Source organism: Eretmochelys imbricata, chromosome 2 (assembly GCF_965152235.1).
Source record: "Eretmochelys imbricata isolate rEreImb1 chromosome 2, rEreImb1.hap1, whole genome shotgun sequence".
Classification (NCBI taxonomy): Eukaryota; Metazoa; Chordata; order Testudines; family Cheloniidae; genus Eretmochelys; species Eretmochelys imbricata.
This window is the reverse complement of record NC_135573.1, coordinates 179808618-179821693: the sequence shown is the minus strand read 5'-3', so window position 1 is coordinate 179821693 and position 13076 is coordinate 179808618. Positions and strand designations below refer to the sequence as shown.

Genomic DNA, 13076 nt, shown 5'->3' with positions numbered 1-13076 from the left:
TGAAGATTAAAGCACTCTAGGGACAGCTACAAGTGGAGTGGAGGGTGTACAATACTGTGTACCCTAGGAAGTGTCACAACACTTCAGTTCCTTCCAGTAGTAGCCTACCAGCCTAAAATCCTTGATGCAAGTAGAGACCATGAGCATTTCAGTTTTCATAGTCATGTTGTTACTGTCCTCAAATGATGCAGAAAGTTCTTTAATCAGAGATTCTGGTTTCTATTCCAGTGATATTAACAATGGGATTGATATTCATTTCTGTACTGCCTTCAGACTCCAAGGCAATTTGCTCATGTGACCTCAAATTATTTGTCCAATGCTGCAGTCACGACTTGCACAATGTTACATTTATCAGGTATTTCCCACTGACAGGCCTATTTCAGCTTCGTGCCAGGACATGGTTGCAACTCTGAAGACCTCAAGGAATTTTGACTGCAAAGAAATCCCATTGATAATCTCTCTATTGTTGGCATTTTTAAGAAGGCTTTTAAGTTTTGTGGGAAAGGAGAGATAGAAGGGGACACATGACATCCCACAGCCCTCAATATATGGTTTTTCTCTTCAGTGATAAAGCTTCAGAGCTGAACTCTTTTACAATTGCACATCAGCTTTGCCACCCTTAACAATGCCTAGCCCTAAAATGTTCATTAGCTCACGTTTTCAACAGTACAAAAATTAAGCTTCCTGCAGTAAGTACACACTGATTGCCCCCCCCCCCCAATCAGAAGAAGCTGTTTTGGGGGGGAAGGAGGGAATTGGGGCGGAGCGGAGGATGATTCTGGCAAAACATTCAAGCTGGTTTTAACTTACTGTGATTACCATTTTAAGAAAGTCACCATTCACTAGCTGTTACCACTGACACATCTGAGCAACAGCATACCCAGGCTTCCCCTTGTTCTCTCATCAGTGGTGAGCAGGGAACTTCCCCTAGTGAATAGGGGGCTTACCCATCAGCTTCTGCTGAATTTAAGGTTTAATTAAAAAAAAAAAGTCTAGCATTCTAGTTGTGAAAAAAGCTTTCTGAATGTGAACTCATGCAGTACTGGCTTTCTGACACTGTAGGTAATTAGACTGAATCAGTGAGGAGATGTGAACAACTCCCATTTTTCTCACTGGGTTAACTCATCTCTCACTCACCATGTCTCTATCCTCCAGCAGGCTACACTCATTTGTCTTTATCACTTTGAAGGCTCACCAACTCTGCTTACCCTGGTGCAGCGAGTAGTCTAGATCATCTGACTGGTGACCTGATGCACATTTTGTCAAACACAGGGCTGTTATCTCCTGTTCTAATAACAGTGGGAAACGGCAGTATTTCTAATTGGTAAAGGTTGGCTTTTTAATGGCAACCGCTGTATTTGATCAAGACAACATACGACATGTAAATTTCAGACGACAAACAAAGACACTTGTGTAAGGACAAAAAGAAAATCTTGCTTTGTTTAAAAGAAAAAGCCATCTGAATGATTTTCACTCCCTCTCTTCAACCACAGTGCTATTTAGATTACAATTACTTAAAGTGAGCCAATAATAATTTGAGTTCCTCTGCTACTCTAAGACAGGCTATAAAAATCTCATTGTCAGCTACATCATTCATCACGATAACCTCATTTCAACTGAAACAAAATCTCAGACGTCATTCCCTCCCCCCTTTTTTTATTCGCCTATAATAAGGTCTACAGTCTAGGGAGCTTTCAGGCTGAACAATGCATTGTCATTTACAAAATGAAAATCTGGAATTATACGCTCACTGACATTTACATCAGTAGCAATTCATGCAGCAAAAAGCCATATGCCATGCACCTCTGATTTAACCAAATTATGGAAACATACATTAGAAAGAAGAAATACAAATTCAAAGATGAGAGGGGTTCTCAGGGTTTGATTTTTATCAGCAGTTTAAACAGAGAATGACAGGGGCAATATCACAACATATTTTGTTTGGGTGACAGGTTATATCATTTCACTGACTGACTGGGACAGCCTGCATGAAAGTAACAGAACTTCTTCCAGTGCCAAACATTTGTACAGAGAGTACAAAAAAGCACAGTTAGTAGTTCACAGTACAATCACCCTATTGAAAGCTAAGGGTGGTTTATTGGCCCTATTTGCACCCACAGTGATGAAAATGAAGAGTGCTTTGAAAACATGAAGAGCCAACAGGTTTTTAAATGGCCACCTACAGGGTGTTAAAGCAGACCTGTATGAGATCTACAGTAATAAATGGTCTTAATTAGGGAATGAAAGAGCGGAATCCATTCAGTCAGGGGAATCCAGGCTTTTAGAAAAGGAGACCCATCAGAAGTTTGCAAATATTCAACAGAACTCTTATGTTTAGTCTGAGCTGTGTTGCATGATAGAGAGAAGGGGGAAGCTAAGGCTAGACCACTGTAATTCTTATTTGAAAATGAATAATAAACCACCACTGTAAAATAAAATAAGAAACTAAGCAGCAGGATGAAATAAACCTAAGACACTGCATATCAAGAGCAAAGATTTTATTTTATTTACCTAGATGCTTTGATTGTAATGAATGTTTTGTCGACCCACACCCTTTTGTTCCCTCCCTAGAGGGCATTCATCCACCTCAGAGGGCAGAGGTGATACATCGGGAGCCGGGGGGTGAGGGGGCAGGAGGGGGGGATGCCGGGTCAAGTTCCACCACAGCCGCTGCCGGGGTGGGAAGAAGGGGCATGGCCAGAGCTGGAGCAGAAGGGGCAGGACCAGAGCCTCTTCTGGCCACACTGGGACGCTGCCCACTGCAGCGCAGCAGCTGCCTGGGAGAGTGCCTGGCTGCCCCCTGCACAGGCTCGACTTCTGGGGCCAGTGGCCGAGCGACATGGAGCCCTCCCTCCTCCCTGGCACGCTTGCAATGAGCCCCTGTCCCCGGAAGCTGAGACCGGGCAGGAAGCGGACAGCCACTGCCGCCCCTCCCCACCAGACTCTCTCCAAGGTAGCTGGCTATGCTGCATGGAGCAGAGAACGGGAGTGGGTCCGTCCCACTCCCTGCCCAGGCCTGGCTGCCAGGGAGGGCAGCCAAACGTGCTGAGGGAGAGCCGGCACAGCCGGAGGACAGAACACTCCCACTCCCCCCGCACAGGTAACGTAGGGTGGGGAGGGGGCAGCAACAGCCTGGGAGCCCCAGGCTGGGTGGGAGGAGGAGACATGTGGGAACGTCACATGTCCTCCCCTTTAACTGGTGCCTCCCCCCACAGCATGGGGAGGCACCAGCCGTCTATGCCTGAGGGCCTGTCTACACTTCAGCGCTACACTGGTGCAGCTGTGCTGCTGTAGTGTTTAGTGAAGACGCTATCTACTCCGACAGGAGAGCATAGGTAATCCACTTCCACACCCTGAGCGACGAAGGTATACCAACGTAAGTTTGTAGTGTAGACCAGAGCTCAGTCTTCTCCTCATGCAAAATCACCTTTTTGGTGGAATACAATTTTTGATTTTTAAAAAACAACAATATGTAATAACCCAAGTATTACCTTGTTCTCTCTCTGCACTTCCTATTTGCCACGTAATTGAAAGGTGAACTGGAAAGCAAAATAAAAGTGAAAAACTGGCCGCATTGAAGTCAATAGCAAAACTGCCATTGATTTCAATGGGGCAGGATTTCACCCTTAAAATGTTTTCCCCGTAACAATTCCTTCCTGATAAAGACCTACGTGATTATTTCAGTGTATCCTCTCCCACCCTGCTACAATCACATTAGAAATATAAAGCCCTCTCTTACCACTGGAGGACCTTGGCAAGGCCTTTGGATTACATAAAATGAGGGGCCACACAAATCTGTAGCCTGAGCTTTATTCTTAGCTCCTTACCCTGATAAAATGATTCACATGGCTGTACCTTACAACTGCACAGAGCTCCCATGAATTCAATGGAACTCCATACAGAGGTCACATAACTTTCTGCCTCCATGATAATTTTACAGGATTACTGCATTGATCAGCATCCCACTTACTGCACAGCTCCAGTTATAGCCTGATGTGACACCACTATTTTAGGAAGGTCTTCCAAAGATTACAGAGCCACCTGGCAAAGACAAGGAAGCGACAACATGATATTTTCAGTGTAAAAGCTAGATTTAAAAAAAAAAAAAAAAAAGTTATGAGCTTGCCTTTGCATATTATAGAGGGCAGAAAAGAGCCAGCAGTTTTTTTTCTTATTGCTTCAAAGGAGGGCTGTCAAGTGATTAAAAAAATTAATCACGATTAATCACACTGTTAAACAATAATACAATACCATTTATTTAAATATTTTGGATGTTTTCTACATTTTCAAATATATTAACTTCAATTACAACACAGAGTACAAAGTGTACAATGCTCACTTTATATTTACTTTTTTATTCCAAGTATTTGCACTGTAAAAAAACCAAAAGAAATAGTATTTTCAATTAACCTAATATGTACTGTAGTGCAATCTCTTTATCATGAAAGTTGAACTTACAAAAAAAACTGCATTCAAAAATAAAACATTGTAAAATTTTAGAACCTGCAAGTCCACTCAGTCCTACTTCTTGTTCAGCCAGTCACTCAGACAAATAGTTTGTTTGCATTAGCAGGAGATAATCCTGTCCACTTCTTGTTTACGATATCACCTGAAAGTGATAACACATGTTCTCATGGCACTGTTGTAGCTGGCATCGCAAGATATTTACTTGCCAGATGCGCTAAAGATTCATATGTCCCTTCATGCTTCACCACCATTCCAGGGGACATGCTGATGACGGGTTCTGCTCACTAACAATCCAAAGCAGTACGGACCGATGCATGTTCATTTTCATTATCTGAGTCAGATGCCACCAGCAGAAGGTTGATTTTCTTTTTTGGTTATTCGGGTTCTGTAATTTTCGCATCAGAGTGTTGCTCTTTAGACTTCTGAAAGCATGCTCCACACCTCATCCCTCTCAGATTTTGGAAGGCACTTCAGAGTCTTAAACCTTGTGTCAAGTGCTGTAGCTATCTTTAGAAATCTCCCATTTGTACCTTCTTTGCATTTTGTCAAATCTGCAGAAAAAGTGTTCTTAAAATGAACGACAACATGTGCTGGGTCATCATCTGGAGACTGCTAGAACGTGAAATATATGGCAGAATGCAGGTAAAACAGAGCAGGGGACATACATTTCTCCTCCAAGGAGTTCAATCACAAATTTAATTAATGCATTATTTTTTTAAAGAGCGTCATCAGTGTGGAAGCATGTCCTTGGAATGGTGGCCGAAGCATGAAGGGGCATATGAATGTTTAGCATTACCTAGCATGTAAATACCTTGCAATGCCAGCTACAAAAGTGACATGCAAATGCCTGTTCTCGCTTTCTGGTGACTTCGTAAATAAGAAGAGGGCAGCATTATCTCCTGTAAATGCAAACAAACTTGTTTGTCTTACCGATTGGTTGAAGAAGAAGTAGGACTGAGTGGACTTGTAGGCTGTGAAGTTTTACATTATTTTGTTTTTGAGTGCAGTTATGTAACCAAAAAAAAAAAATCTACATTTGTAAGTTGCACTTTCACAACAAAGATTTCACTACAGTACTTGTATAAGGTGAATTGAAATATACTATTTCTTTTATCATTTTTACAGTGCAAATATTTGTAATAAAAAATAATATACACTTTGATTTCAATTACAACACAGAATACAATATATATGAAAATGTAGAAAAACATCCAAAATATTTAATAAATTTCAATTCATATTCTATTTTTAACAGTGTGATTAAAACTGCAATTAATTGCGATTAATTTTTTTAATCACAATTAATTTTTTGAGTTAATCGTGTGAGTTAACTGCGATTAATCAACAGCCCTACTTCAAAGTTCAATTTAAATGCTTACAATCTCATAAAACCCAACTAAATTAACTTTTTTTAAAAACAGGAATGCATTCTTTACAATATTAGTTGAGGCTGGGGTTTTCAAAAGGGCCTAAAGGAGTTAGGTTGAAGAGATGAAAAATGTTATCTACAGGACAAGTGCCTTTGATCTGAACAACCCCAAATTTTCAGGTAAGAATGTTGAAATTTTAATCTGATTTTTGCATTCTGACCCATCTGCAGATACAAGACTGCATCTTCTCTACTTAACCTCCTGGTGCCTCTTGCAGTAATTGTCTTGGTTTGGCAATATAGTGGGATACTGATGTAGATCAGAAAGATATAGATAAACACAGATGAAGTTATATACCAAAGCCATTTTAAAATTAATAGCTGATGAAGAATACATTTGCTAAATGGATAAATTTCCAGTGCACTAAAAGGGCAGATTTAATAGAATATTGACCAGATGCAAGAAGAAATTTCTTAAATGAATAGATTTACCACATAACATACCAAAGTGCATAGTTTAAAACAGCAAAGCTCTTTTAAACAAATGGGTGCTAATGGAATAGACCTGATAACCTCACTGCACCCAACAGGTTTCTACTATTCTTGAATAGTAGTTTTCAATTAAAAAACTCATTTTTCTATATATGCCATACAGTAGACTTGTAAAATGAGTTATAATTGCCAAGTGTTTCGCTAACTTCATGCACTGCACAATTAATAACAATATATTCATAGCAATTATCTGTTTCCAATAAAAATGAATAGAGTGCTAATAGCCTCAGGTGGTTAATTTAATTTGCACCAATCTGCTGGAGACTGAGATATACAACATTTATTCTACAGGAGAATTATTCATTTTGCAATATCTCCGACCAATATAAACAAAAAATTACCAAATGAAATTCTAATAAGGCTAACAGAAGGGTATAATCATTCAGCTATCCCAACATTTTCCCTAGTTAGATGCAAACATTTCATTTCTAAAGTCAACCCAGAAGAAATTACATTCACTGCTTCACAAATGTTGAAGTGCCCATAAGAAAACAATTAACACTTTTGTGAACATCTGTGAAGAGCTACTTAGCACAGAGCTATTAAAAAGAAAAGCATGGTCTGCACACTGGATTTTACTTTTCACTTTTATTTTTCCATTACCTATTTTTTCCCTTTCAGGTGGCACTGCAGGTCCTTTAACGTTCCCTTTCTCCTTTACCTGTCTCCCCAACCCTCATCACGGTACCTCTTTCTGGCTGTCCATTAAGCGACTGGTTTCCCTCAGCAAAGGATATAAGCAGTTTCTGTGATTCAGGACCTTTGAGGGTCCTGCTAAATAGATGAAAGACTTTTGCAACCAGTTGAGGCTGCTCCATAAATCTAGCGGCAGTGTGATGCAGTGGATTGGGCAACGGGTGAGCAAGGAGATGGTCTAGAGACCTAGATCTATACCTCATTCTGCTATTGGCTTCCTGTGTGATCTTGGGCAACTCAGACCTAAAGAAGAGCTCCAGTAAAAGATATTACCTCACCCATCTTGTCTCTCTTGGGCAAGTCACTAATATCCTTGTGCCTGTGTTCCCTATATATAAAATGGGGATAATACTTAGCTAACTCTGAACAAAACATGCTAAGTATTATTTCTACCAGTAGAGGGAATCACTTGAGAGTGATACAGGACACTTTCTCCTCTTTTTTCAGTGTTTTGTGCTGCCCCGTGGGAACAGAGTGAATGTGAATTTGGACTTAATGTTAAGTGGCATTTAGAAGGCGTGGTCAGTTCTTGTTGTTATACTCATGAAACTGGAATTCACCAAAAAGTCCAAAATAAAGCCCAGATTTCAGACAAAGTCTGTGAGCTCCACACAGTTTGTCATCATTCCAACCACACACTGTACCACCTTCTTGCCAGAGGATGCCTCAAGGCAGGTGACTGAGTGCTTGCTGCAGTGGCTCCAGGCTGACGACTTCACTCTCCCTGGACAGCCCCCATAGTCCCTACTTTCAAACGGTATTTGAAAATACTCTTTTCCCAAGTGTTCTCTATTCATCACAAGTAATGCTGGACCAAAAAACACTTGCCTCCCTCAGTACATTGCTTACATAATTATTCAGTTTTAAATCCTGCTCTTGAACAATTAGTCATATTCTAAACCTGCCCTTGAGTAATTATACATTCTAACTATGCCTACAACATGAAGTCACTAGAGAATCTGAGAAAGAACAGCATAGTCCTTTCAAATCCTCACCAAGCAGAGAAACAATATTTTTCATTTTTTATATTATGCTCATTGTCTTTTCTGTTATCTTGTCATAGAACAAGGAAAAATGTTCAGAGTGTTGGAGTGTATCACCAATAAATGTCTTTTGTGGTCATCAAATGCCTCAGCACTTGCTTTGGTATTTAATTACAGGATTCACAAAAGATATGTATTGCTTTTATCTGCTGCCAGTGTGAATGTTACCTATTAAATTTACTACTGACCAACACAGAGCACTGTTTGTTAAATGTATGCCTACAATATGTCTCATATAATTTATGTATGTTCTTAATATAATCTCATAAATTATCAATTTATGCCCCATTCCTGCACTGGGATCTAGTACCATGGACTGCCGTTGCCAGTGAGACATTCCAATAAAGTCACTGGGACTCCTCATGGATACACAGGTCTAGGGCCTTATTGTGGTTCGCCTACAAGAAATAGCTAGGAAGATGTATCTGTCTTGTACAGTAATTTGAAATTACAGTTTTAATTGAACTTTGCAAAGTTTATAGCATATAGCATTAATTGGCAATAAAAATATATCTTCAGTATCTGAGAAGGATGACCTCAAATGACTACATGGTAAAATGTATGAATTATATTTCCGCAATGAGGGAAAATCTTGACAATAAGACATCTTAACTCTCTAGTTTTTTTTTAAAAAAGCTATAGGTTTAGTAATTTATTAGATTTCCTCCTGCAGCAGTTGCTTCAATCAAAGCAGGAGCCGTAAGGACTTTAAAAGCTTTGGATTTTGGTGGTCCATGGCTTTATCTTGGGAAGGTCATTCTGTCAGCCTTCTTGAAATGATACAGTCTACACCTTCATCACCACTAGAAAATCTTAAATGTGAATACACTACAATAGATTTACTCCTTAGAGCTGTACTATGAATTTTCTTGACTACCTGGGTGCTGTGGTTTCTGCAAGACAGAGACTTTTGTATATTTATTGATTGAGAACCATTTGAGGTCAACAGTAAGTCCAGGAAGACTCAGGATTTACAATTCCAATTGAACAAGAAGCTGCCAAGAAGCCTTAAGTAGAGCAGTCTGATGGATGAATGTTCATGCAAGACAACCAGACAGGTCCGTCTGAAATGCTGAACAGTCTGAGTTTGAGTCACTGCAAATGGTTACAGTAGTTTAATACTTTGAGAAAGTGTTTATATTTAAGAATAAAAATAGTTGATTTATAGCCTCACCAGATTTTCAGGGTGAAAACCAGGATTCTTGTCCTGAGGGAGAAAAGTTCACATTCTATGGTTTTATTGGGGATGACAGAGATTTGAACAGGAGATTTTGACATGCTAGTCACAGTTGAGTCAGGAGCCACCGACTTACATTTAGGCTCGCCGCTCTCAGAAGTCCCTAGAATCTCATACTCAACATGGATGTGACTCTGTGTGTGGAGGAGGACTGGCCTCAAGGGGCTGCTCACAGGGAGACTTCATGGAGGCTGCAATGGTGACATTATCATATGACAGACATGGGGGTGATCCATGAGGTGCATATGCACTCACCTATTCTGCTGTCATATTCACCCGCTCACATGGCCAACTGCTCCTTCAGATGACCAGTGAATGCAGGGGGTTTACAAAAACCAGGATGGTGTGACCCTGTTTACTACTCACTGCTGGAGTGCCTCCTTGTGGCTTATCTGGGAATTAGCTCTCAACTGGTTTGACACCCCCTTCTTTGGTTGCTTGCCCCGGAGAGAGAGAGAGTGTGTCTCTCTCTCTCTCTCTCTCTGGACTCCAGTTACTAGTTTTTGCAGCGAAGACACAGTCTCTGATGAAATGGGCAACAAAGGGCCAATAAACACAAGCTGTTGTGGTGTGGTAGGTTTATGTGATCACCAAACATCTTTTACATAGGACACTAAACAGCCATCTCTCATTTAGTCCCTATTAAGCTAGATGTAAACCTGCACCCTGCTGATGAAAGGTTCTGTATTCCATTACCAATCCCCTGGACTAACTCAGTGCCCCCTAGTTCACCCACATTAATCTCAGACCCGTCAGTAAAACTGAGACACAACCTTTCCTTGTACCAATATACAACATGTATGATTACATACAGCTAGGAAAGATTATTATATTTACAAAGGCACAAACCATATCGTACTTTTACAAACAACAGCTGATGACATAGCATGCTAAAGGCTCTTTGATCACCTGTGCACTCCAAAACCAGACATGTTTCAAATAAAGTGGAGTTGTTTCCATTTGCATGTCTAACTACATCTTAATTTTTCTACAATACCCACCAGATATGAATAATGTAAGCCCTAAAGTATGTCATAAAGGTACAATATAAGTTTAGCTGCCTGACTGAATTATTCTATACAGACTTCTACCTTTATATTAAGACTCTGAAAAAAGGTTACAGTTATAACAGCAACATCCCTCTTCTTTAAGATATGAGGAACATTACAGTTTCTTTCTAATGCATGCAAGTGTAATAGCCAGGGCTGACAAGAAGTTTAATGAGGGAGCGTTTAAAAGAAAAAGCATGAGATCTTACATGTGTCTTTGAAAACACACAACAGAATTCTTCAAACAGTATGCTGCTGTTAAAAAGCTTTAAAATTAATGAACAGTGGTGGAATCTCCCCAGCATTGAGTACAGTGGCTGGATTTCACCACTGAAAAGTCTTTATCTATGGTTTACTGAGACCTTAAGAATAGACTAAGGAACCAATGGGAAAGTAGTGGGGAGTTCCCAACTATTCAACTTTTAGCAATCTAACCCTTCTATGGTGTGAGAGGTGGAGAATAAGTCTCCAAATGTGCACACAAGCTGGTTGTAAAACCTCTTAATACCTATAGAATGTCCAATTTACTTTGATTAATCAAAATTTAAATTAATAGAGCTATCCCTTCTTCATTATGATTAAAGATCACAGAGTAGCTCTCAAGCAGAAATGTTAGGTTCCAAGAGCCTTACTCCAGTATACTGAGTTTCCAACTGAGCTTCGGGGAAAAAGAATTCCACATCTCAAGTGATTAACGAACAGTATGAAAGTGGTACTTTCCGATATTACCAGGACGAGAAAAGTTATTCTAACTAAAAACTGATCTTAAGACTTATGAAGATAGAAAGTGAGGAGAAGCAATTTGTCATATATGACAACAAACTGCATCTTTTGTGCTGTCTCCAAAGAGGCACTCATCTGTAAAAAAAAGGGCTAAAAGATCCTATCCTTTAAAAGTTTAAATAGTACATTAGAACAGAAAGGCAACTGCGCTTGGCCTTCCAAAGAACCCTAGAGCAATGTATAATACTGAAAAATAAATCTATTAAGTTTCATCCTCCACTGAATCTTTTTGGAGACTGTCGTCAGAAATGGGACTGCCCTATGAAGTGAGCTGTAGCTCACGAAAGCTCATGCTCAAATAAATTGGTTAGTCTCTAAGGTGCTACAAGTACTCCTTTTCTTTTTGCGAATACAGACTAACACGGCTGTTACTCTGAAACCTGCCCTATTACACTAATCCACTAGGATAACTAGTTGCATATTCTCAGTTCGGTGTGAAGGCAATTATATACCAAATCCTTATTGGGCTGGGATGATAATATAGCTTCAGTGACCAACATCCATTCATGCACTTGTTAAATACAGTCACTTATTTTGATGACCTCTTTATAGGTGTTGGCATCTTTATACATGTGAGTTAAATTTTCAAACTATCCAGCGAATTGTCTTGCCAATGCATTTTTGGGTAGTAAATAACTGTACCTCTTGGCCAGTAAACTACACACAACACTAGTGTGCTTTTTTATGGGCATCCCTTCCTCCTTTTGCCAGAGTGTATGTCCTCATTGGCAGCTATCTGTATCTAAAAGATGGCCAGTCCACACTGTGTCTTGAAGATCCACCACTACTTCATCTAGGGAATACTGTTTTTCCTCACTTAAGCAGCCAACCCTCTTTCAGCTACATTTCAGTTTGGCATTAGGCATGAAGCATCCAAGTCTAATGCCAATAAGACTCTGTGTATTGAACACTGGAGCTGTTGGAGCTGCATCAACTTCTCTATTCCCAGCCTTGGGCAAGGGTATCAAGAGCCTGTCAAACGGGCCAGCAAGGATGAGGGTACTTGCTGGCAAGTCTGGCTGGAATATAGAATTCCAGACATCAGTGTTCAAATCTCTTCTAATAAGTCTTAGCACTGCAAGCTTTGTTACTTCAAACTCCAGCAGCTGACATGCATAACATTAAAGTTGCAGCAGGATCATGTCCACTCTTGAATATTTTACCACTTCAGCACTCAGGTCATCCAAATGAAATTAAAGGATGCACAAAATTATCACTGTTGTACTCTCCCTGCATTATTTACAACCTTGAAGGCTGCAGCATTTCAGAATGGTATTAACAATATAAAAAGGCAAAGTTTCCCCTCAAGCCAGGTTTTTTGCATTTATCTTCAGAGTCTGCAGTGTAACACAACTTTAAAAGGTCAGAAAGCCTCCACAGACCCTCCCATCCACTGCTCTTTGGTTTCTCAATGTTGACATGTAAGGAATTTACATAGAAGAAACCCAGGAGAGAAGTAAGTGGGAGAGGAATGTATAAATCCCTTGGGCCTCAGTTAAGAGCACACATCATGTCTTAGAACTACTGTCAACTAATTTCCCCTCTCTTGCCTTGTTGAAGTCTTCAGAGGTTGCCCTCATTTCCTTCCACGTCTTATTCAACAGCTGGATGCAGATGCAGAAAAACTCCTCAAATGATCTGTCGTGCGTGAAGAACATGGGGTGGAAATCATTGCAGGTCTCACTGGCTAAAGACGTAAGAGAAGGGGAAAATAAAATATTAACAGGCAGGACCCAAACTGGAAAAAAAACACCCACATCTGGAAAATACGGTAATTCCTAGGAACTGTATTTCTAACCAGGATAGAGGTGTAAACACACCACTTTGGAAAGCCACCCCTGGTCTGCAATGTAAAAGTGAATGAGACACAGTATAGAACC

At 40.1% G+C, this 13076-nt stretch overlaps 1 protein-coding gene across 2 annotated transcripts in view; it reads right to left on the bottom strand.

The window, feature by feature from the left end:
- The window catches only part of ELMO1 (engulfment and cell motility 1), a 417191-nt gene that overhangs the window by 121124 nt on the left and 282991 nt on the right, over nucleotides 1-13076 (bottom strand). For both annotated transcript variants that reach the window (XM_077811025.1, XM_077811026.1), the window contains exon 16: nucleotides 12747-12883. In XM_077811025.1, the coding sequence (XP_077667151.1) occupies nucleotides 12747-12883 (137 nt within the window). The remainder of the gene's footprint in view (nucleotides 1-12746; nucleotides 12884-13076) is intronic.